The 24628-nt window shown below is 43.0% G+C and overlaps 1 protein-coding gene across 1 annotated transcript in view; it reads left to right on the top strand.

Annotated features, from left to right (window-relative positions):
• Positions 1-24628, top strand: part of LOC125458181 (drebrin-like) — a 53779-nt gene that overhangs the window by 28 nt on the left and 29123 nt on the right. The window contains exons 1-8 of the mRNA XM_059650515.1: positions 1-53; positions 2198-2450; positions 11228-11340; positions 13627-13701; positions 14573-14722; positions 15878-15955; positions 18202-18353; positions 22950-23013. The exon at positions 1-53 is cut by the window's left edge and continues 28 nt beyond it. Of these exons, the coding sequence (XP_059506498.1) occupies positions 1-53; positions 2198-2450; positions 11228-11340; positions 13627-13701; positions 14573-14722; positions 15878-15955; positions 18202-18353; positions 22950-23013 (938 nt within the window). The remainder of the gene's footprint in view (positions 54-2197; positions 2451-11227; positions 11341-13626; positions 13702-14572; positions 14723-15877; positions 15956-18201; positions 18354-22949; positions 23014-24628) is intronic.

Here is a 24628-nt window from a genome sequence, read left to right as displayed (position 1 = left end):
AGGAGGTGCTGGATGGAGGAGACCATGAGGGGGAATGTTTACATGTGAAAGGAGTACAATTGGAATTTGAGTGACAAAAAGGGAAAAACCACAAGATGTAATGGTTAAAGAAAGATGAGTTGAAGAAGGACTAAGTTACACCAGAAAAGACCTTAGAATGTTAACATTGACGAAGGAACAGAAATGTACCTAGGGCCCAGGTATCCCGTGTGTGGAGGAAGTGAGGAACATGGTGAGCAGGGTGAATAATTGGCAGAGTTTGCCTTGGAAAGATAGTCACCCCTCTTCCTGTCACCTCAGCACCTGGCTGAGTAGCTCCATGTGCTGCATCTCAACTCGGCCCAAATTAAGGCCCTTCTCATTTTGGGCCCATTTTTCCCACTTTCTCAGCAGGTGAGAGACGCGGTTGGTTTTCCAGCTGTGACACCAGGGTAGCGGGCCTGTTGGCTTGGTTGTAGGGGTAGAGTTCCTTCATTTGCCCCCTTCCCCCCCCCACTACTCCACCCAAGTCTGGGTCAAAAGGGAGCAGGGATGGAGGGGAGGCACAAGAGGATGAACGCTACTCTCCTGCCCTTGCCTCCAAAACCCCACTTGCCAAAACCCCTCCCTACACCTTTAAGTCCATAAAGTTGTCTCCAACACAATGTCTAGGTGTAAGGTGTAGGTACCTGATAGGTCTGCAGTTTCTGGTGAGGTGGAACTTAGGTCTTGATTGGCCAGCAGCTCACCGGGGAGCTCCTCAGTGTCTGGTACTTGATCATGGGGGCTCTTTCATGGGTGGCCCTGAGATTGCCTACTCCCTCACTACACACATGGAGCACAACATCATGGCCCTGGAAAGCAAAATATAATAAACAGGAAAAGTAAGTAATGGTAATGCAGCAGATAGAATGCACGTGGCATTTCAAAAAACTTTTGACGAGTTTAACTCAAGACTAGAGATAATGGGAACTGCAGATGCTGGAGAATCCGAGGTAGTAAAGTGTGGAGCTGGATGAACACAGCAGGCCCAGCAGCATCTCAGGAGCACAAAAGCTGATGTTTCGGGCTCTCTGATGAAGGGTCTAGGCCCGAAATGTCAGCTTTTATGCTCCTAAGATGTTGCTTGGCCTGCTATGTTCATCCAGCTCCACACTGCATTATCTTTAACTCAAGACTGTGTTGGAGGCAGGGGACAAACAATAAAATGGATCATAAACCAGCAACACGACACAAGTCAAAGCATCGAGGGTCAAGCTAGTTGCTCCAATTGGTGGGAACGGAGTCACGTTGGAATCAATGGTGGGACTCGAGGGTAGGGATAATCATCAGGGTGTTGGAGCTGCTCATGTTTCAGTGCCACTTTTCCTAACTGCCACCCTGCACCCACCCAACTCTTCCCTAATGTTCTTCTGGTGCCGTGAATAAATAGTCACTGTGGGATCAAACTGTTTCCTACAGATTACGCAGAACTTTGTGTATGGTACTTTATGCCTGTACTTATAAAGCCTGTCTAAAGCTCAGCTGTCAATATGGAGCACTTTACAACTGCATCTTTGTCAGACATTAGCTCACAATATTGGCCCATGTTTTCCGATGGCCATACAGTCACTATTCCACACGGATGGGTGATGTGCATCAGGACCATACAGAATCCCCATCATCGCATGCTCCAAAGGCCCAAAACATTTACTTTTCCACTGGGCAATCCCTCTGCACCTGTGAGCTTCTGAAAGTAACCATTTCAGTAGTTTGTCTAGCTCCTGAGTAACTATGAAACTGACCCCATATTTACGGAAAGACACTTTCCCGGAATCACTTACACCTCCCAGACTCTGTCTCTGCCCTCCTTCCCAGTGCTCACCCCAACATGACACACAGGCACAGACACACATGCCAAACCTGATCCAATCCAACCCCCTCTGCCTATCCTCACCTGTACCAGGGTTGGTTTCTCCCCCCAACTCTGACCAAACTTCGCCACTGCATAATGTACTTTGCCACAAAACACCCTGACACCCTCCCAATTTGGCACTGACCCTGTTCCCTCCCCAGATGGCAGTCTACTTACCTGGCTTCCTGCCCACCTGGCACCCTATCCCCTCTACCCATCTGGCACCCAACCCTCTGAGCACCTAACGTCACACTTATCTGATGTACTTGTGGTTGAACAGCAGCTATCAAAGTGACTGTGACTGTTAGGACCTTTCCATTTCAGGGAAAGGCAGCTGATTGCTGTGAGAGGTTTTACACTCTGAAAGAACTGTCAGACTGGAAGAACAGGTTTGCATTTCTGAGGGAGTCCCGAGCGGGTTCTCCTCTCAGAAATGTGGAGCTCCCTGTCAATCCGAGTGAGATTGCCGAAACTCGGAAAATCCAGCCATTTGTTGTTTATGTTATGCGAACAGTCTGCCTTTCTGACTGTAGCCCTTTTACAATGTTCGGGCAGGAACATCAAGAGTCAAAGTTCAGTAAGCACTGCAGGCAGAGCCCTTCTGACAAATGAAATGATCTTGAACTAACAGTGACTTTACTGTATTGGCACATGATTCGTGGTTTCACTTTAAATTTTAAAAATGGCAAAGCCTTCCAAAAAATTAGCACCAACCGAATTACTTGCAATAATGTGCTAATATATATTTATATTTATATATCCCACAAGTAGATTTTGTTAACAGATACCTTACACTTTGCATTGAGTGATAAATAATTTCTCATTTTAAACTGAAACTAACCACACTTATAAATGCCAAGTCAACATATGATTGGAGAGCAGTCGATGCTGCAGCTTTGAAAACATGAAGGGAAAATGCTGGGAACGCTCAGTAGATCAGGCAGCATCTGTGGAGACAGAAACAAACTATGTTTGAGATCCTCGATCTTCACCAGTTCTGATGAAGACTCTCTGTCTGTGCTGTCATGTATCCTGAGCATTTTCAACATTTCCCGTTTCTACTGGAGTAAAAATAACCCCATTGGCCAGCTCCCCAAAATACCATCAGCTTCTTAGTTCTCTACAGTCAGAAACCCAGCATATGCTTTCTATGGTCCAGTTTACTACACTAAACAGGAATTTCAAAATAGATGTTAAGGTATGAAAGAAAACATACAAAATTACAGAGTCAAAGCATTTAAATCGTAATGATCAACTGAATAAATGATAAAAATAACCATTAAAAGGTGCACATCAAAGTAAAAGAATCCTTCCTTTGCCTTTTTTACCTTTTGAGTATTAGAGAAATGGAGTAGGCTCCCAGATTTGGTCACCAGGGAAGGGGAGAGGCATTGTTACTGTTTGGGGCTAACTGAATTGGGTTTGGTGTGATTTTCACTGCAAGGTAAAACATGTTTCATCACTGTATTTTACCACGCTAATCGCATTAATTGACGTTTTAGGCATTGTGATCAGTATCACATTAGATTTCTACCCCATTTCAGCATGCCCCATTCCTGGAGCAATGCACCACACATTACAAATCCTGAATTGACCAGCATCCCTGGCACCAGACAAGTACTGTCAGCCTGAAGCTGTCCAGCACACTTCCTGACTCACGCCTTGGGCATAGCAAATGGTGAGAAATTGGCCCTGCATTCTGTGGGCATGATTCTGGGAGATCCTGCTGGATGGGATAGCGCTCACATAGGACTTCCTGCTTCCCCAGGCCCAGCAGTGGAGGCCATGATACCATGGTCTAAGATTCTCATCCAGGCTAGAGCAGTTTCAGCCATGTAGGGTAATGCCCAACACTGGCCCAAGGCTTTGCAAGGTGGAGATGTTTGAACCTCCAGGTAGGCAGAGTGAGTAAGCACTATGATAATATGGAAAGATCCTGAAGATACAGCCTGGTGCAGTCCCTCAGCTGGGAATGTGTCCCTGAACGCAGTATCCTTGCCGCAGGTTACAATGAGAGTTACTGGGGCAGTCTGAGGTGGCAAGGTCAGTTGTTTATCATTTTAAGTAAACGATTAAATTCATGAATTTATGGATGGTGCCTAATTGAGCGTTACAGCAAGTTTGCAACAAAATACAAGGTTTTAAATGCCCTGAATGGGCTTGTAAATGGACATTGAAATTCAGTACAGAGACATGAGGGTGTGCAGCTACTTGTTCCTTGAAAAATAAGGATTAAACTGGGGAAGAGGAATAGTTTCAAAAACTGTTAGAACCAGTAATTCAAGCCAGGAAAGTCATTGAAAAATCAAAGCACCCAGCCTCATTTCTAGCGGAATGAAATTGAAAATTGAATCTTATATTTTCTTAATCGGCTCCTCAGAATTGAGGCTGACTTGTTTCACTGATTTAATGGTTTCTGACATACTGGATAATTTGTGTGTGAATATTAGACATGCAGCCCAAGTGGTGCTCGAGGGTTAGGTAGATAAATTGTTTGGATATTTGAGCACTTCCCTCAAACATTCTCAGCTTTGCTTTGGCCCAGTCCTAGCACAGTTCCTCAATACGTTGATGCCTTCCCCAATGGTTTTCCATGTGTTGACTGGGATATTTGATCTCTTCAGGGAAACTTTGAGGGCATCCATTTCTGCTGTCCTCTTGAGAGTGCCCTGCTGTGACTGGGTTCTGAGTAGAGCACTTGCTGTGAAAGTCAGGTCTAGGAGCGACCCCATCCTCCCAATGGAGATAGCTTAGAGTGAATGGTACAGCAGTGCTTGGGAGAGGATGCTTACAATTGATCGCTTTCTTTGTCACTCCATTTTTGGAGAATCTTGCAGATGCACCTTAAACAGGACATTGATGAGACCACATTTGGAGTGCCAAAAATACAGAAGCACTCAAGAAAATCACTGCACTTCAAAATATTTACATCCCACAGGACATTCCAAAAATGCTTTACTGCTCATACATCACTTTTGAAGTGTAGTCACTTCCATAATTTGGGAAACATAGCTGCCAACTTGTGCACAGCAAGCTCCCACAAGGAGCAGTATGAGTTGACCAGATGACAGGATATATTTTTTGATCTTCATATTGTCGGAGATTGGCTGTGCAACTGAACATCCCATCAGGTCCCTACAGAAATCCTGGTTTAGACACAAATGGGAATTGTCTGTGAAGTTTCAAATTCCAATGGACAATTCCCCTTCCCTGAAACCCTCTACAAATGTCTCTGAGCAACTGTTGGAGACTAGAAACAGTTTCATGCAGCATACTGCTATAATAATCCAGGAAATGTTACATTAAAATCTGGTCTGACACTCGAGCAAATCCACAACCAGCTCCCTTCATAACCACCTTACTGGGTCCATAACTGCTCCCTCGCAACCCATGAACCCTGACCACCCCCACAGTCCGTCCTGGTAAACTCCCCAACCAAGCTGACTACATTCACATGACTGCACCCCAACCCAACCACCTGACCACACCCTAACCTGACTTCAGCCTAACTCAACCACCTTAATGCTCACCCAGCTACCCCCTGACTCAAGTACCCATTCGCCCATCCTACCTCTATGCCCAACTATCAAACCTACTCACCTACCCTATCTACATCTCCATAATCCACCCCACCCACCCGCACACACGTGTACTCACCCATTCACCAGAATTCATTCAAAGACTGTGCCTTTACACTTACCACAGTGGCAGTGCTAAAATAACGGAGGTATCTCAAACGCCTGTGGAAATATTGAAATTTTAATTGCAACATATGATTTTTTTTAAAAATGGGAACACATGCACAAGATGGCTGAGATTGCAAGTGCCATGACTGCCAAAAGAGGAAGACACCATAGAATGTCATAACTGAGAGGTGTCGAGGAAGATTCCAAGAGATGGGCTGTAAATCATTTGTGAATTATCTCAGACAGTGCACATGACAGGAAAAAAGTCAGCCCCCTGAGCAAGAGACATATGCTGTGTCTTCTTCTTTCAAGAATACACATGAAGGAGAGTTATTAGCTGGTGCAAGCTGGCCTGTGCTTGCTAGTGGAAGACAGGAAATGCTCATACAGGACACAAGGGTCCAAATCTAGAGGGAAAACCCACAGCTGACTGTTTAAGTGCCTGATGGTCACTTCTTACTGCAGGTATTCCCCACTAGAGGTAGCATTGTGTTCTGGCTGGCACTCAGACTAGTGGGCCAGCCCCCTACCCCACACAGATTAAACTGTACCCTTATCCTTCAAATAGCAGGTGACCTCCATTTCTGCACTACCAAAATATACAACAGCTGTTTACCCAAATTGGACTACTTTTTCTATTTACATGGCCATTTTTTATGTCTCCTTACATTTTGTTACAATTTCACAAATATAAACCCCAGCGATACTGTTTTGGTTTCAGTCGCTCCTTCAAACAGTTCCTTGTTTGGCTCGCTGACGATTTTTGTGTAATTCTATTCCAAACACATTTCGCGAAGTTAGGCTATGTAAATGCAAGTTATGTTCTCATTTTTCAGAATGTAAATATGCAGAGCTTGTACATTAGTAGTATCTATAGAGAAATATTTACAGATTTGCTTCTGTTACCAAGTAAATGTGAACTGATTCTCCTCTCAGGATAATCTAGGCCGACACACCATCTGCTGTCAAAGTGCCAGCTGTCAAACACCAGCTCACACTGACTTCAGCTTTTATTAGGAGCACAGTCCCTCTCCTTCATACAATCTCCTACTGCCTCACACACCGACCCCCCCAACCCCAACCCTCCAACCCCTCCTGAGAGAACAGCCCCTTGTGAACAAAGCTGCGAGATTGTGGCTTGTTAGGTTTATTTAGCTTTAAAGACGATGAATGTTCTGTTCAAAATTACATCAACCAGCTGTGTCTCTTGGATGTCCCTGAGACATTTCCTTTGATCTGTGTTTTGCTCTGTGTGCAGCGCTAATTAATGTGGCTGGTTGAAATGCAAATCACTGTCATCAGATTATTTTAAAACGTTTTATATATTAGCCTGTGTCTTTAGTAGGTTGAATTTGTACTACGACCTCATTATTATTTGTCTGAGATGCTGTAAAATGTCTTATCTAATATTTCTGGTATTATTAATATGGAAGTCCAGTTTTTCATTTATAAATTAACTGGTGGAAATAAAGAGCCCCTTTGATCTGTAACTAGCGGAGTAAGTGAATGTGGTTTATTTAGACTGGTTCGTATTGGCACAGTCAGCAGGGACATCACCTTCAACGCAGCCTAAGTATCTCACAAAAGATAGAAATTACAAAATTCTTTTTACTAGGTATTCTAAAAAAAATGCTGTTCAAGCATTAAGATCTTTTGATCTATCAAAGAGCCATTACAGTTTGTTCGTCCTTTTAGAAAGAGTTTGAAAACAATAAATTTACTCTCTCACGCGCTTGGGACAGTTTTGTTCTTACTCTGCAGTTGAAATTTGCAATGGCAATAAGTCAGGAAAAAAAATAAGAAAGAATGAGCAGGCCATTCAGTCCCTTAGTCATTGTCTGATATTCAATAAAATCATAGCTGATCTGCCTTGGACTTAAATTCCTCTTTTTGTGCAAGTTTTTGAAATACTTATCAGCCTCCTCTTTAAATTATTTCATTGATCTATCCTCCAAACTTTCTATGGTCAACAATTCCAGGCATCAACCACCCTTTGGAAGAAGAAATTCCTTTGCATCTGTTTTAAATGAGTGTCCCCTTATAACAAAGTCCCTCCAGTGATTCTCCCCGGCGCCGCCAGTGGAAATATCTTCTCAACATTTGCCCTGTTAAGCCCCCTCAGAATCGTGTATGTTTCAATCAGATCACCCCTCATTTTTCCAAACTGTAATGAGAAAAGGCCCAAACCATTTATCTGTTCTTGAGTGTCTGACCCCTCCCTCCCAGGTTTTCAGCCGAGTGAACCCCTCTTGAACCATTTCCAATGCCTTCTGATTCTTCCTATCCAAGTGAATGACCTCACACCTTGCAACAGTGATGCCCATTTGGCATGTTTTTGCCTACTCACCCGAACAATCTGTATCCCTGGTCAGTTGTTTATGTCTTCTTCAAAGCATGTACTTCCACCTACGTTTGTAATGTCAGGAAATCTGGGTGCATTACACCCTGCCACCAAGTCAGTAGCATTGATTGTAAATATTTGAGGCCATAGAATTGCTCCCTGTGGCACTTGACTAGTTATGTCTTTCAACCCTAAAAATGACCCATTAATTCCGACTCTATCTTCTGTATGCTAACCCATCCTCAATCCGCAATAATACATTACCCCAATACGTGAGCACCAACCTTGTGCAATAATCTTTTATGTGGCATCTTTTCAAGTGCCTTCTGGAATTCCAAATACACCACATCTACGGGTTCCCCTGTACTTGTTATACCTCCAAAGTACCCTTGCAAATTTTTCAAACACGATTTCCCAATCACCAAACCACCTTGACTCTGATTGTGTTAGCTTTTTATAAAAATATCCTGTTGTTTCTTCATTAAGAATGGGGTGCAGCATTTTCCGCAGTGAGAGACTAACTGGTCTGTAGTTTCCTCCTTTCTGTCTCCCTGTCTTTTTGTACAGGGGTTTCATATTAATGGTTTTCCAAACCCTTGGGACCCTCTTGAAACTCAGTAAGTTCCGTAATATTTTGTGCAATGTTTCCACTATCTCTGCAGCCACTTCCTATGATAACTCTTGGATGGAGGCTGTCAGATCCTCATCATTTGGCTGCCTTTCTTCCCATTAGTTTGTCAAATACTTTGTTACTGATGACAGAGACTGGTACAGGATCTTTCCTTCCATTAGCAGCTTCCTCACCTGTTGTCATCTACCAGAATCCCTACAGTGTAGAAACAGGCCCTTCAGCCCAACATATCCACACCAACCCCGGAGCACCTACCCAAACCCATCCCCTTATAAACCATCCAAGCCACGCGAGACTGAACGCACTACGAGAAATTTAGCATGGCCAATCCACCTAGCCTGCACACTTTTGGACTGTGGGAGGAAACTGGAGCATTCGGAGGAAAACCACACAGACACAGGAGAACGTGCAAACTCCGCACAGACAGTTGCCCGAGGCTGGAATCGAACCCGGGTTCCTGGTGCCCTGAGGCAGCAGTGCCACCGGGCCTCCCCATTTGGATGTCACTAATCTCCATCCTGTAAGGGTCCCAAATGTACTTTAGCTACTCTCTTCTTTGTTTGCACTCAAAGAGGTCCCTGCTGTTTTTTTTTGCCAATTTACTTATGTAATGAATTTTATCCCTCTTTATTTGCTTTATATTCATCTTCTGCCAGTTCTGAAAAAAAAATCTCAATCGTGTGGTTTGTGTGAGTTTTTGATTGGATACCCGACCTGACTCCCTCTGTAATCGAAAAGTGATTTATGCTTCTCAAGTACCTTACAAACCAGAACAAGTTTTTATCGTACAAAATGAAATATTTGCTGAAATGCCTGTCACCGATATTGCCCTTCGACTTTGGACAATTCATTTACATCGTCTGCAGCTACCCTTGTTTAAGTTGAGGACTCTGTTTTGAAAATCAAGTTGCTGTCCCTCAGAGAGCATTTGAAATTCTGGCATGTTATAATTATTACCCCCAGAGGATTTGTCACTACAACATCTCATTAATTTTTTAAAAAATTCATTCACGGGATGTGGGCATCTGTGGCTAGGCAGCATTTATTGCCCATCCCTAATCACCCAGAGGGCAGTTAAGAATCAACCACATTGCTGTGGGTCTGAGGTTACATGTAGACCAGATATCACAGAATTGTAGAATCCCTACAGTGTGGAAGCCAGCCATTTGGCCCATCAAGTCGGTAAAGCATCCCACCTAGGGATGTGCGGGCTATGTAGATTAGCCTTGGGAAAGGGGAAATTACAGGCATATGTTTGGGTGGGATGCTCTTCAGAGGGTTGGTGCAGACTCGATGGGCTGAACTGCCCCTTTCAGCACTGTCGGGATTCTATGATCCCCCAAGCAGTCTGGGCCACACCAAGAGGAAGAACTGCATACCTGTTGGACAGGAGTACTGGCTAAGGCTCCTCAAAAATTTACATTCTGGATCTCCACGCACACAGTCACACCCTCTTGTCTATGAGCACAGGCTGAATTTGATATAATTAATCTAACGGGTGTGACTGCAACATTGTCTCAACTCTTTCCCCCTTCTCTGGTGTATTGCAGTGTCCACAGCTCGAGCTTCACCTCATCAACTCTGAGCTAGACTTCCTCAACAGACAATACTTGCTGTATTTGTGGTTACCATGGATCATGCCAGTATCCAGCAGCTCCCACATACTACAGCTGCTACCCATTGACTGCTCAGCCCTCTCTATTCTTATTTCATTAATTAATTAGGTTGTTAAATATTTTAAAACTGATTTTTTTCTTCTCCAAGCTTCTGTTGTATTAATGTCTCCTAATTTAAACTGCCTGGCCAAACTAAAGGTACACTGAAGAAATAGCCATCCGTCACCACCCCGTTTTCCTGTGATGTCAGCTCCAGCAGGTGAAAGGGGTTGTAGGAGCTTTGTGTTGCTGGTTTGTATCTTCTGCCGCTGCTCACAAGGATCCATTCCTCTCTTTAGGAAGTAGTTCGAGCCCAATGCACATTGTTACTGCAAAGTTATCTCTCTTTGTCCAAACTCAGTGAGCACAAGGGGTGGATTTATTTATGAAAGCCTGGTATAAGTGTGAAGGAAGGTGCTATACTTAAGAGAAAGGGGATGCTCTTTAGAAAGCCTCAACTCTAATATTCCTTTTCCTTTCCTGACCACTTGCCCCTTCCCCCTGTAACGTCTGCAAGTTTCACCTGACCCTGCTGTAATATTTCACACTGCCTGTCAACTTCTTTGTTTGATTCCTCGCCCTGGTAGGAATGTGTCTGTGAGATACACTAATCTAACTTGTCCAGCTAACACAGATAAGTCCGATCGAATAACAGTGTTGAGTCCTGCATTGCAATTTCCTTGGGGCTAATTAAACCTGCCATTTGAGAAGGTGGCATTGCCTGCTGATTGTTCTTGATCACCTGGCAACTGAATGGCATGCACAATTCGTGAGGCAACCTGCGCTTTAGACCTCAGCAGCCCATTAATCGAGACAGGAATGTGGGAAGTGACAGACGATCCATACGCACACAATGCATGCTCAGTTTTGCTGATTTTCTGATGCATTGCATGTCAAGCTGACGATACATTACTGCAAGGCAGGATGTGTTACTGGAGCAAATCCATCATAAAGCCTTGGCAATTTAGCAATTTTTAATATAAACAGCATTTGTTATGTGCTCTTAACATCTCTGACAAGTCTTTCCTTCTAATTGTTCAGCTGGTGGTCTGCAGGAAATTGCCACAAAGTTTGACAACCAGAGTGTGATGTATGGATTCTGCAGCATCAAGGACTCTGGCTCTGGCCTGCCCAAGTATGTCCTCATAAACTGGGTATGTAAACAATCTCGCTGCCGTGTTTTAATTGATGTGAAACCTCCACAATTAAAACCATCTTTACCAAGGTCCAGAAAGGTGTGCTAGCATACATTACAGTTTACCAGTTACAGAATCTAATTGATGCCTTCCCAGTCATGTCTATGTCAACTCCAGCCTTGATTTCTGTTTGCATTTTGTCAGCATCCTGTGTCAGCCATTCATTAACATCAACTCATTTAAATTTCTGCCACGCATGTTGTATCCCTAACCAATTCCTTCTCATCCATTTAGCTGTATGTTTGCATTGACTTCTACTCCTGATGAGAACCATTTTCAAACTCTTAAATTTATGGTATATTTGTTGTAATTCCATAGCCTTTTACATCATTACCCAGCAACAACTCCCTCCTCCCCTCTGCTAACCTCTGAAATCTCTTTTCCTCTCACTTAGAAATCTTCTCACACCCTCTATCTTTTCATCCCAGATTTTCAGCTACTCAGATATTGTGCTTTAGAGGTCCCTCCCTATCACCATCTCTCGGCAACCCGTGGCCCCCCCCCCAATTCTTTTAAGTCCACCTTAAAACTCACTTATTACAAAGTTCCTTCTGAATGTCTCCATACTTTTGGCTTGGAGTAAATTTTTTTCCTTCCCTTGTACCTCTTTGAATCACTATGTACCATTTTTAGGTGATAAGTGTGCTGTGTAAATGCAGCTTATTCTGCAGATGAACTTGTTTGTTCCACGTGTTGAGAAGAATTCTGTAATTTTACATTTGTCAGTGTTCATCATTTTGTGTGGTTCATCATTTTATGTTTCATGTGGAGAGAAGGGTCCTCTTATGTAGGGTCAAGGGCATAATTTTCCTGCCCTCAAGCACTGAAACACACTTGATGCACTACAGGAAATAGGAAAGCCCTCTATTTTCCTGAGGCCATTAATTGTTGTGGGTTAATAATGATATAACTCAGAACCCTGTGAGATCATTGGCTCTGTTCTTGACCTTCATCAGTGCAATGTGATGCCACAGTGATTGATTATTTCCAAAGCAAATCCTCAAACAGAACCTGCCACTGCTGATGCCAGTGTGAGAAACGGATAAAAGATTGGGATTTAAATTACCATTGGATGGATTTAGCTCCTGATTGTGTTTGAAATGATGTTCAGTGTATCCCCTGCTGTGAGAAAACGTGACATGCAACTTTTATGCAGTAACTTATGGGCCTGTCAACAGTGCATGCAGTGGTTCGAAAGTGTTTCCCTCTCTACTTTCTCATTGAACAAAACAACATCGTTCAGTAATTCTCACCTGTTACTTACATCATGTTTTAAGTCACTCAATGTCATTAACTCTCTTGTAGGCCCGAGTAAGTATGTGATCAGTTTCCACATCTTTAGGAGTATTATTTTGAAGCCATCCCCAAAGTAATGCTTGAGAATAGGAACTGACCACACAGAGATGCATAAGAAGGAGCCTGCGTCCCAATACTCCATTGCTACGCGCTCACAATTCTGTAATTATGCCCATTGAATGGAATTGAATAAGAGTTACAGTATCTTCTCTTTTTTATTATTTACTCTATTTATGAACATTTCTTTCTTCCTCTCCATTTATCTCGCTAATGACGAGCACTTTGCTGAAGTAAGATCTGAAATTGGCCCAAAAATCCCCTCTCTCTGATTGGTTGGTGAGCACAGAGGTGATTGTCCTTTTCCAAAGAACCTCTTCCCTAGACCAGTCAAATCTGAGTAACTGCTTCAGTACCATCGTAAGGATAAACATTTCTGTAGCTTCCTAATCTGCATCCGGACGTGAAGAACTGATATTCTCATGCAATCTCAAAGGTAGTCTATGAAACAGCTCCTGTTACACTGCCCAGGAGTGAGAGATGTTCCTGGTACAATTCCAAAACCAAACCCTCTCTCTCAATAACAAGGTGTGGAGCTGGATGAACACAGCAGGCCAAGCAGCATCAGAGGAGCAGGAAGGCTGAGGTCTCGAAAGAAAAAGGGTCGAGGCCCAAAACATCAGCTTTCCTGCTCCTCTGATGCTGCCTGGCCTGCTGTGTTCATCCAGCTCTGCACCTTGTTATCTCAGATTCTCCAGCATCTGCAGTTTCCTACTATCCCTCTCTCTTGATGTCTTGAACTGGTGTAAGTTATTTCAGAAGATGATTTTTTCCAAGTGTCTATGGGGTGAGAACAGTCTCAGAGATTAACTCTTTCTAATTGATGAATGAAGTTATGAATCTTGGTTAAAGCAGAATTTGGGAGATTTTTGTACTTGTTTTCTTCTCTAGGTTGGTGAAGATGTTGATGACATTCGAAAATGTACATGTGCTAGTCACGTGCCAACAATTGCAGACTTCTTTCAGGTAAACATGTTCCTTCTGCTACTTTAGACCATCCTTCTCTGTTGCATAAAAAAATACATGTCCTAGATTTAGCTCAATTACTGGCATTGAACTTGCCAAATTCATGGAAATAAAATGCTCTCAAATTGATAAGTTTAGCCACTGTGGCATTTTGCTGAAGTATTTTGTACAGAAGATCAAAGTACATTCACCAACTGCCCCACTCTCCATTGCTAAATCAGCCCCTTGAGTCTGACATAAATGTTATATCCTGTAGGATTAAAATGATTGCAGCCTGAACTATATAAGTCTCTCACCTACTCTGATCATTGGCAGGAACTACCAGATGTAATCCTAGCCAGTGGAGGTGATATCGCTGTTTAATAACTAAAAGACTTCAGACACAGCAATAGTTGCCCATAGGAAAAGTATTTATTTAAACACCCGGAAATCGTACAGCAAGAGATTGGTCAATTTAAGTTAGCTACTGGTCAGAGCAACATTATTTGGTATCACTGCCCAAGAAGTGGTTTGCTGGAGAATTGGTAAGGATGCAACGGCACAGAGTCAGCAACGGTTTCAGTTCCCACTCTTTGCTGAATTACATCAACGTAAATGTCAAAATTTAATTGCAATACTTCTGTGCTGCAGCTTACTGATGCTTGCAGAATAAGGGGTACAGTTGAAAGACCACAACAGGGTAAAGTGTATGAGTGTGTCTGGCATTCTACTGAAAAAAAAATCAACACATTTACACACAGGATGGAGGAAAGCAAGGAAAATAGAAGAGTGAGGGTTTTGTTTTCTTCCAAAACCTGTGTAAAATATTCAAACCATTGTGAATAATATTGACCTCTGTCCTACCATTCACTCTATGCCACACTCCAAACAGGGGGCAAATGTTATTGTGAATGCCAGCAGTCCCGAGGACGTAGACTCAACTGCTATTCGTCAAAAGCTGACCAATGGCACAATGCACATTTCGAGCCCAGTTTTGCGCCGACTCCACCTGAAAGAGGATGATGATTTATTGGGTCCAGTGGTGAGTAAAGGACAAACACTTAAATTCTCATCACAGAGGCAGGGGAAGGGGGCCGGCTGTTTTTCCAAACTGATAACGGTCTGCAGGGGAAATTAATCAAAGTTAAGATATACGCATGGGCAAAGCCTTAATTGGCACAATGATGGAGTGACAGGTTGATGGATGAGCTCCCTTACGGGGCCAGAAGCGCCACCTTGAAAGGTGGCCACTGAAGGGACTGCAACAGTTCCCAGACCGAAGCTGCAGTGGGGCCTGTAGAAGGAGGGGAGTGAGGTAAACGCACCAAGACAGGTTGAGAGGAACATTGACGTGCAGGCCCTTTCTGCTGGGGCCCCTCCATAGAGCACCTGGAGCCCGATCATGATGGACCCCTTCCCAAAGTGTGCAGTCAGTTCACTATCATATACTTAACAGTCATGCTGCAGGTGGGCACCATGCCATTCTAAAATACCAGCAGCAGCAGAAAAAGGTCTTTGACTGTCCATTAGTTAGACTGTTCAGTGCTTCAGTTACCCTATGGCAGACATACTATGTCCTGTTGAACTGCTCGCCAGCAGAGGCAGGTTACCGTAGTCAGGACTGATGGACACAGTGCCTCCTATCATCTCACCAAACTTTATACATTCATTGTTCACCATGTTGCTTCTGGCACAAGTGCTTAAAATGCTGGCCATTGTGGAAAAATGCCATTAATTCCCTCTTTGCACGCAATGCAGGGACTCCTGAGCTGTGTTTTATTTACTGCCTCTTTCTAATTTTGTTTTTGTTTCCTAAGCATTTGGTCTCAAGTATCCGTACCTCAGTAACTTTGTACCTAACGTAGCACTGTGTGCAGTGATTTATAAACTTTTCACTGTACTCCTGTCAGTACGTGACAATTAAGCTAATTCAATTCAATTCTTAAGGCACAAAACTACACAGTTGTGTTAGTATTCATTTTTACCTGCTGCAGAATTGTCACGATTAAGCCTGAATTTAACCACAAAGGGTGTAGAATCTCCTTAATATTTCATTGTTACCTCAACCACCCCTCTTGGTATAATTAATTGATTCATTATGCTACACAGTAAATAACGAAAAGGAGCTAGACTCCTGCACTGCAGCTTTTTCTTGCAGGTACTAACAGATGTTTCTGATGTAAACGTTCATTCGCAGGGCACCACATACCAGAAGACCAATGCTGCGATTGAAATGAAGCGAATCAACCGAGAACTGTTCTGGGCACAGGCAAAGGTACAGGTTCTCATTGTCACCAGTTGAGAAATCAAGAAGCGACTGTGATGTGTGTGCAAGAACTTCAGCTCTGTAAAGGACAATACAGAGACTTAGTTATCCTCCTCCTACATAATGATCTTTCAGCAAAACATCCCTTGTCTGAGGAATGTGAAAACATCACTATAGAATGGTTAGAATCAGCAGTTTCACTGACCTGTCCTGGCCGTGAGGAACCCGGGTCAGCGCTCCACAGAGTGCCTGAGTTGCCTGTGTTGGCCACAATTGGCCTTTTATCTTTATTTTAAAACCAGGGTCATTTTCTACAAAAACAACACAGACTAGCAGTGAGCATCTGTGGATGTCCTGTTTTGGTTGTACAATAAACTTTCTAGTATCCAGCACCTATGGACCAGGAGTGTGTCGTTGGGTCAAATATTCCAGACAATCAAGAGGTCCACATAATCAAACACACGCTAAGTAATAGGAACAAATTGCAGGGAGTATACATGTGCTTTATACTTTAGTTGCAGCATAAATCACTTAATTAATAATGCAACTTTGCTTTAAATAAAACTTAGCAGCAGAGAGCTTTCTCACTCACACCCTAAACTGATTGCTCAGACATTGTGATAGTTTGCAGTACTTGAGGAGAAACTGACTCAAAATTCAATCAACTGTTGATATTTCGTGTAGCCATTCGATTGAACGACAAGTGTAATTACATTGCGGTAAATAAATTAAATAAAGCATAATAATTGGACAGAATAGTGCAGCAAAAGACACAGAATTTCAGGGATATAATTTCTGCCAGTTTATCACTAGTGCTGGTTCTTAAGAAGCCAGTTTAAAAAAAAGTTTGCTATATTTCAATTTATTTTCCTTTCTTCCTGGGTAACAATTCCCTTAAGCGTAAGGGAGGATCATAGGTTTACTGATCAGAGGTATCACCACTCCTTCCTGGCCAAAAATATTAGATTTCGGGTGGATAGGGGGGACGTGTAATTGATCATTGAAAATCTCTGATATTTATTGACTTCCAAGTGAGAAATGCAGTCTACCTAAAATATGCTGCTATTATTAGGAATCCCATGTTCACATAGCAGTATAAGAATGGTTCTATAGAGCAATGGTTCCCAACTTTTTCAGTATCAAGGCACACTTTAATGTGACAAACAATTCCACAGTGCACCCACTTTGTCCAGCTGAGTCGATGGCTCATAAGCATCATGTTTACTTACATTTACCAAAGTCCACACGTGGGCAGGCTCGAATCTCTACGCATGCGCTGTATTGGAAATCTACAAATGCAGAGTTCTGGAGGCTTCTGCGTGTGCAGTTGATCAGGGCAATTGTTAATAGCAGATGCTGCCTTCAGTAATAGACACCAAGGCTCTGAAATAGATCGGGGTACGGGGGCAGCACCAACCCTCAGCTAAAATGGTGCTGCTACCCGAAAATTTCACCAGCACACTTCCCATCTTGTCACGGCACATTGAGACAAGACTCCAGAGAAGCCTCTACAGACTCAAGACAAGGCACACATAGAGTAATGTACTTTAAAGGCTAGAATGGCTACCCAGTAATTTAATGGATGGGAATCCTGGAACAGCTCTTTCTCACTTTGTCTCCTGCACCTCATAGTGAAATTGTGGTTACTTTGTATTTTTACTATGGAAAGTAATGGCTGTCATCTGTCAGCCCACTTATCTCTAGCTCTCTGCCTCTGTGTGTTAGTGCTCATTAACCATCTACATTCTCTCTCTTTTGCATTGTGACTTCCTTTTGTTGCTTGCACCATAATAGTCCTCCATGGTATTGAAATAATGGATATCTAACAACATCTTTCCATCCTTCATGTTTCTAACTATCAACTAAAATTTGCTGTCCACTGTTGAGCTTGTTTTCACTTAAACATATTTACACTTTGACAAAATCACCTCCTCTTACTGGATCATGGGATTTCAAAGACATCACCTAAGCCTTTCAAGCATCATAAAAAGTAAATACACCTTCACTGCGATTGATAATTTCTGCGTCTGTGCCTTTTGTTTAATTTCTCCTGCTGATGTAGGTGAGGGATCTGGGACAAGTCTGCAATCTATTCTGATTGTCTAGGTCAAAGCAAGTAGCAACAATATACTGAATCCTGTTAATGTACCACTCTGACTAAAGGTCCAGGTTTATCCTTGATGAGCACAATGTTCAAGTGTCACTGTACATCAAAGCAGTGTCAGTCCCAGCCTAACATGTGTTCTGTGCTTCAGAGAGAAGAGGAGTTGAGGAAAGAAGAGGAGCGTAAGAAACTGATTGAAGAAAGAGAAAAATTTGAGAAAGAGAGAATGGAGCAAGAGAAGAAAGAACAAGAAAATAGAGAGCAAAGATACCGAGAACGAGAGAAACAGATAGAGGAAGAAAGGTATGTTTGACATTTGGGGAGCAGTGGCTGGAGCAGTAATTATTAGAAATTTGCTTCTTACACACAGCACTTCAAGGGGATACTGAGAGTAGCTGCACAGATGTCTGATTTCCCAACATTAATCAATGTTTAAGTCCTTTTCTACAGTAAAATAGTTCCAAAATGACATTTGGAGGATCTTGTTCCATAAGAATGATTGCAATTAGTGTTTTTGAAAAGTACACAGAATGACAGCATGGAATGATTGAAGAGTGACAGCATCCAGGGATAAACTGTTACAAATGTTTTCTCTCTAAACCAGGTATAATGTCTGTTAAAACACTCATTTGAAATTACAATTTTTATTTATTGTCTAAATAAAATGCTACCCCCCCCCCCTGTAATATTGAGTTATTCTCTGAGTGATTTCGTGTGCCTATCTGGACAAATTTGGATTATGCCATTTTACTTTTTGCATATGTTCGCACCTGCAAGGTGTGCCGGTTACAGTGTGATCAGTGTGGGATCTCCAGTGAGCAACTTTTCAGCTAATCACTCTGATCTATGCCCAGCAGAATCTAGGCATCACTTACCTGGGAGGAAAACAGTTTGAGGCAGAGTTTTACTGAAGATGTTCTTACATTTTCTTCAGCGCCTGTCCCAGAGGACATTGTTAGAGACCTTTCTCCATGCTGCTTTACTGAATTTATTTAGCAATCCATCCTTTTGCAGTTCAGTATGTCAATGGATCCTTCTGTATCTGCTTGAGCGCTATAGAAACGAGCGTGTTGGTGAGAAACTGATCCCTCAGCTGCTCTGACCTGTTGCTTACAGCCTTGGAAAATTCTTTGTTTTGTTATGTTTTGATTTTCCACAAGAATTAATTTGTATAATAGCATTTATAATAAAATAATACTACAGTACAGAAGGAGACCATTTGGCCCATTGAGACTATGCTTGGCTTTTTGTGAAGGGACATCCAATTAATTTCAGTGGCTGCCCCTTTCTCCATGCATGAGCAATATTTTCTCATTCAAATATTAACCCAATTCCCTTTAATAGACTATTACCAAATCTGTATCCACTCTCCTATCACTCAATACATTTCAAATCTAATTCTTTAACCAATCTGTGCCGTCTGATGATCAATGCTTCAGCCAGTGGAAACAGTTCCTACTTGTTTACACCACTAAACATATGATTTTGAACATCTCAATTGGGCATGTTCTTAAGCATTCTCTAAGGACAATAATCTCACCTCGTCATATGGCATTTTGCTAAAGGTCTTATGAAGCAGTCTTCATGAATATAATAATAGTCACTTAGTAATACACACACCTTCAGTGTTGCTCAACAAAGACATTGTGCCAAGGCTGTTCTCACAAAATAACAATGATACTTTCTAATCTTTCAATCTGTGTCATTTTTCCATAACAACCGAAAGTACTAAGGATGCTGTAAATCAGGAACAAGAACAGAAGTTGCTGGGAAAGCTCAGCAGGTCTGGCAGCATCTGTGGAGAAAAAAAAATCAGAGTTAACATCTTGGGTCTGGTGACCCTTCCTCAGAACTGACTGTAGCTAGGAAGATGTCAGTTTACATGCGGAAAATGAGGTTGGGGGTAGTGGTAAGGAGTAAACGATAGGTGGGGATAGGGCCCAAAGAGAGATAAGAACAGTTGGATAGATAAAGGAGTGAATAACGATCTGGCTGGGAAAGTTAATAGCTGTTAATGGAGACTGTTAGTGGCTAACAATTGATAGTGTACGATGGCAGACCATGTGATAACAAGGCCTGGTGTGTGGGGTTGGGGTCTAGGACATGGAAGAGTTCAAGCCTTAAAACTATTGAACTCGCTATTATGCCCGGAAGGCTGCAGGGTCCCCAAGCTGAAAATGAGGTGTTGTTCTTCCAGCTTGCGTTGAGCTTCACTGGAACACTGCAGCAAGCCTGAGACAGAGATGCTGGCCAGGGAACAGGATGGTGTGCTAAAAGTGACAGGCAATTGGAAGCTCAGGATCATTTTTGAGGGCAGAATGTAGATGTTCTGCAAAGTGATCACCCAGTCTATGCTTTCTTTCCCCAGTGTAGAGGAGACCACGCTGTGAGCAGCGAATGCAGTAGACTAGATTCTTGGAAGTGCGGGTGAAGTGTTGCTTCACCTGGAGGTATGTTTGGGCCCTTGGATAGTGGGGAGGGAGGAGGTAAATGGGCAGGTGTTGCACCTTCGCCAGTCATGGGGGAAGATGCCCTAGGGCTGCAGGGAGGTGTCGGGGGTAAAGGAAGTGCGGACCATGGTGTTGGTTTCTGTGGAAGGCAGACAAGGGAGGGGAGGGGAATATATGTCTGTTGGTGGCAGAAATGGTACCTGATGAGCTTCTGGATGTGGATGCTGGTAGAATGGTAGGCGAGGAAAAGGGGAACCCTATTGCTGTTGTTGGAGGGAAGACACGGGGTGAGGGCGGAAGTGCGAGAGATGGGTCGGACCTGGTTGAGACCCCTGTCGCAACAGAGCTGGGGAATCTTCAGTTGAGGAAGAAGGTGAGACATTTCGGAGAGCCCCCTGTCGAAGCTGGCCTCATCTGAACGTATGCGATGGAGACAGAGGAACTGAGAGAATGGGATGGAGTCTTTACGGGAAGTGGGGTGTGAGGATGTATAGTCCAGGTAGCTGTGGGAGTCAGTGGGTTTATAATGGGTATTAATGGCCAGTCTATCCCCAGAAATGGAAACAGGGATGCCAAGGAAGGGAAGGGAGGAGTCAGAGATAGACCAAGTGAAAGTGAGGGCAGGGTGGAAATTGGAAGCAAAATTCGTGAACATTTCCAATTCCAGACAAGAGATGGAAGCAACACTGGTGATATCACCGATATATCAGAGGAAGAGCTGGGGGAGGAGTCCAGAGGAGGATTGGAACAAGGAATGTTCCATGTGCCCCACAAAGAGACAGGCATAACTGGGGCCCCTGTGAAGTACCCATGGCCATCCCTCTGACCTGCTTCCCTCTCTCATCCAGAATTGGAAAAGTTCATCAATTTCACTTCCGATGTCCATCCCACCCTCACTTTCACCTGGTCTGACTCCTCCCTTCCTGTCCCCAACATCTCTGTTTCCGTTTCTGGGGATAGACTGGCTATTAATATCCACTATAAACCCACTAACTCCCACAGCTACCTGGGCCATACATCCTCTCACCCTGTTTCCTGTAAAGACTCCATTCCATTCTCCCAGTTTCTCTGTCTTCATCGCGATGTTCGGATGAGGCCAACTTCGACAAGGGAGCCTCCGAAATGTCCACATTCTTCCTCAACTGAGGATTCCCCAGCTCCGTTGTTGACAGGGCCCTCACTCGTTGTCAACCCATCTCCTGCACTTCTGCCTTCACCCCTTCTCTTCCCTCCCACAACAGAGATAGGGTTCCCCTTGTCCTTACCTATCATCCCACCAGCATCCACATCAGATGCCATTTCTGCCACCTCCAGTGAGATGCCACCACCAGACACAAATTTCCCTCCCCTCCCTTGTCTGCCTACAGTGGGGACCGTTCCCTCTGAGCACCCATTCTATCCCCATCTATCTTTCACTCCTTACCCTCTCCCCCCACTATATCTTCTTCACACTCAACAATATTTTCCCCAGTTCTGAGGAAGGGTGACTGATTTGAAACAATAACTCTGATTTCTCTTCAAAGATGCTGCCACACCTGCTGAGCCTTCCCAGCAACTTCCGTTTTTGTCATAATTTGTTAATAAGTCTCTGCTATTTTATTAAATTGTGGGTGTTGCTGGCTGGGCCTACTTAGGCCTTTAGAAGGTGATGGTGAGCTGGTGTTTATTGTTGAAGCGAAATCTTCACCCTTGTACGCTCAAGTTTCAATGAGAAGCCGTCATTTTAAATGAGAAAACAAGATGATACGTCAGGCCAGTTTTTACTCCTGATCTAACATCAGCTGGGATCATAACAAATGTATAAGGGGAGACTGATAGGTTGATAAATAGTGTATAGATGTACATGTTGGCGTCCCCTTAAATCAATAACATAATATCGAAAATGAGTGTGCTTCTATAATTTACAAGAAATAAACAATCCTGTTATAGGGTTATACCTACAATTTTTTCTGTTCCTGTTTAGAATTTTATAGCAAGGTAATGTGTTAAAAGATCAAGACTGTAAGCAGACGTTTGTGCAAACACTTATTATTCAGTGTGTATAGTCTGTCTGCTGACAGTTCCCTTTATGATTCTTACCATTGTGTTTGATCATCTCCAGTTTATATTAGTGAATAATAGGTAATAACAAATAAAAGAATTTTCACAATATATGCCCGATTTTCATGGAGTTTTACATCGTTAATCTGCCTGTTGTGGTGTAGGTTTTCCTTATAGCTTTAAGAATTTGGTTTTATCAGGGCATGATTGAACATGGAATCATTGACTGTCAGCAAGTCAGCAAGACAGTGCTAATTCTGCGATCAGCATGAGTATCACATGTCTGTGTGGAGTAGGATTTCATGGAATGGGAAAGTGCGCAACTTAATGCTGTCATCATCTTCTTCCAACCTTACCAGTGATCTTGTCTTGTAGCTTACTTGTTAGTGTGTGTTTTTTTTTATTTTAGGAAGAAACTGCAAAACCTGGAAGTTGATGAAGTCAAATGTGCGTCAAAACAGAGCAACTACCAGGTCAGTTTGGCCTTTAACTCTCCTTATAGATATTAATATGTCGCAATTATAGCTGGGTCAGTGTGGCCTATAGCTCTCCTTATAGATATTAATATGTCCCAATTATGGCCGGGTCAGTGTGGCCTTTAGCTCTCCTTTATAGATATTAATTCGTCCGAATTATGGCCGGGCCAGTGTGGCCTATAGCTCGCCTTCTGGATATTAATATGTCCCAATTATAGCCTTTAGCACTCCTTATAGATATTAATATGTCCCAACTATGGCCGGGTCAGTGTGGCCTGTAGCTCTCCTTATAGATATTAATATGTCCCAATTATGGCCGGGTCAGTGTGGCCTATAGCTCTCCTTATAGATGTTAATACGTCCCAATTATGGCCGGGTCAGTGTGGCCCATAGCTCTCCGTATAGATATTAATATGTCCCAGTTATGGCCGGGTCAGTGTGGTCTGTATCTCTCCTTATAGATATTAATGTGTCCCAATTATAGCCTTTAGCACTCCTTATAGATATTAATATGTCCCAGTTATGGCCCGGTCAGTGTGACCTTTAGCTCTCCTTATAGATATTAATATGTCCCAATTATGGCCAGGTCAGTGTGGCCCATAGCTCTCCTTATAGATTAATTTGTCCCAAAAATAGCCGGGTCAGTGGCCTATAGCTCTCCTTATAGATATTAATATGTCCCAATTATGGCCGGGCCAGTGTGGCCTATAGCTCTCCTTATAGATATTAATATGTCCCAATTATAGCCGGGACAGTGTGGCCTATAGCTCTCCTTATAGATATTAATATGTCCCAATTATGACCGGGCCAGTGTGGCCTATAGCTCTCCTTATAGATATTAATATGTCCCAATTATGGCCGGGTCAGTGTGGCCTTTAGTTCTCCTTATAGATATTAATATGTCCCAATTATAGCCGGGTCAGTGTGGCCTATAGCTCTCCTTATAGATATTAATATGTCCCAATTATGGCCGGGTCAGTGTGGCCTATAGCTCTCCGTATAGATATTAATATGTCCCAATTATAGCCGGGTCAGTGTGGCCTATAGCTCTCCTTATAGATATTAATATGTCCCAATTATGGCCGGGTCAGTGTAGCCTATAGCTCTCCTTACAGATATTAATATGTCCCAATTATGGCCGGGTCAGTGTGGCCTATAGTCTCCTTATAGATAGCAATATGCCCCAATTATAGCCAGGTCAGTGTGGCCTTTAGCTGTCCTTATAGATATTAATATGTCCCAATTATGGCCGGGTCAGTGTGGCCTATAGCTCTCCTTAGAGATATTAGTATGTGCCAGTTATAGCCTTTAGCACTCGTTATAGATATTAATATGTCCCAAGTATAGCTGGGTCAGTGTGGCCTGTAGCTCTCCTTATAGATATTAATATGTCCCAATTATGGCCGGGTCAGCGTGGCCTATAGCTCTCCGTATAGATATTAATATGTCCCAATTATGGCCGGGTCAGTGTGGCCTATAACTCTCCGTATAGATATTAATATGTCCCAATTATGGCTGGGTCAGTGTGGCCTTCAGGTCTCCTTATAGATATTAATATGTCCCAAATATAGCCGGGTCAGTGTGGCCTATAGCTCTCCTTATAGATATTAAT

The sequence above is a fragment of the Stegostoma tigrinum genome, chromosome 13 (genome assembly GCF_030684315.1).
Source record: "Stegostoma tigrinum isolate sSteTig4 chromosome 13, sSteTig4.hap1, whole genome shotgun sequence".
Classification (NCBI taxonomy): domain Eukaryota; kingdom Metazoa; phylum Chordata; class Chondrichthyes; order Orectolobiformes; family Stegostomatidae; genus Stegostoma; species Stegostoma tigrinum.
This window is presented reverse-complemented; position numbering and strand designations above follow the sequence as displayed.